Below are 1,269 nucleotides of genomic sequence, written 5' to 3'. Positions count from 1 at the left end.
TAATCAAAACATTACACAGTTTCTTTAAATATAATAAAAATATACCTTATCTTCCTTTTTTTTATGTGCTTCATTTTATCATTTAATGTTTGCTTTCTTCTTGGTGTATTATAAAACAAACTCAGAGACAGATCACTAGAAATTTACATCTTTTCTAAAAATAATGTACACCACTAGAGGGCACAATTACTTGTGTGAAATACCCAAACGATCCCTATTATTCTATATTGGATTAGAGTTGCTGACTGTAATACGCTGAAATAATTTAAGAGTGTCTTGAGAAAAGCCTAAAAAGACTTATTAATTTGAAGTACAATGGTAATCATAAATATGTCTTAACACTCTTTATTATTAAAAGTTGCTATTAGTGTTATATAAAAAAGTACATGCTCTACAAAGGAATTACAATGAAAATTATTGTTATGTATTACAATGGTGCTAAGCTTTCCCGTGGTATTACTATTAGAAGCTTAAAACTAAAAGCAGTTGAAACTTGAATTTTGAAATAAATTTTTAGTATTAGTAATAGTTACTCAATTTATATTGGTTACCATATTTTGATAATATTCTTGTGGTTTTATTTCAACAGCTTTATTGATTTAAAGTTAATATATTCATAAATTTGATCTTACTCAATTTGAATACATTTAATTTTAAGAATGAATACTTTTTAGGCGGACTTAAAGTTAACGTTTTCTCTCTTAGAGGAATGTACAAAATATATGTTTTTATAACAAATACTTCAGTTTTAAAATAAAATAAAAGATATTTAGCTATATCCCATTTACATCTAATGATCTATATCTTGAAATGGACAAGATTTGTGAATGTATAACTATAATACTGTAGGTTAGATGTTTTGTTCTTCACAAAGACAGAAACTTCGTTACTGGTATCCTGGCAAGTTCAAATTCAAGATATTAATATAGCAAAATTTCAAAACAATAAAAGTTGTTTTTAACTAGTTGTACCTATACACTTATTAAGTCTCAAATATTATTATATAAACTTTATCATATTTGCAAGTTAAGTGGAATTTAACTGTTTTTTGTGATAATTCATTTTTAAAAAGGAGACATTTATCAAGTGTATATTTCAAGGTTTATTAAAGAACATTTATTGGATAAAATTATAAAGTTAACCACTTAAAATCTACTTATTCTGTGGTTCAACTGAAATTCAAAAAATGTGAAAATGTAGGTTGTAACTTAAGTAAGAGTTCCATATGGCACCCCCACTCAATTTTAAAAAAAACTCATCAAAGTAATA

General features: G+C 25.3%; 1 protein-coding gene across 1 annotated transcript in view; it reads left to right on the top strand.

Moving 5' to 3' along the window:
• The first annotated feature begins 205 nt into the window (after positions 1 to 205).
• LOC106476830 (coiled-coil domain-containing protein 130 homolog) overlaps positions 206 to 1,269 on the top strand; it is a 10,848-nt gene continuing 9,784 nt past the window's right edge. Inside the window, exon 1 of the mRNA XM_013937451.2 lies at positions 206 to 318. Within this exon, the coding sequence (XP_013792905.2) occupies positions 316 to 318 (3 nt within the window). The 5' untranslated portion in view covers positions 206 to 315. The remainder of the gene's footprint in view (positions 319 to 1,269) is intronic.

Source organism: Limulus polyphemus, unplaced genomic scaffold (genome assembly GCF_000517525.1).
Source record: "Limulus polyphemus unplaced genomic scaffold, Limulus_polyphemus-2.1.2 Scaffold11756, whole genome shotgun sequence".
NCBI classification, from domain to species: Eukaryota; Metazoa; Arthropoda; class Merostomata; order Xiphosura; family Limulidae; genus Limulus; species Limulus polyphemus.
The sequence above is the reverse complement of the archived record's forward strand: the minus strand, read 5'-3'. Positions and strand labels throughout refer to the sequence as shown.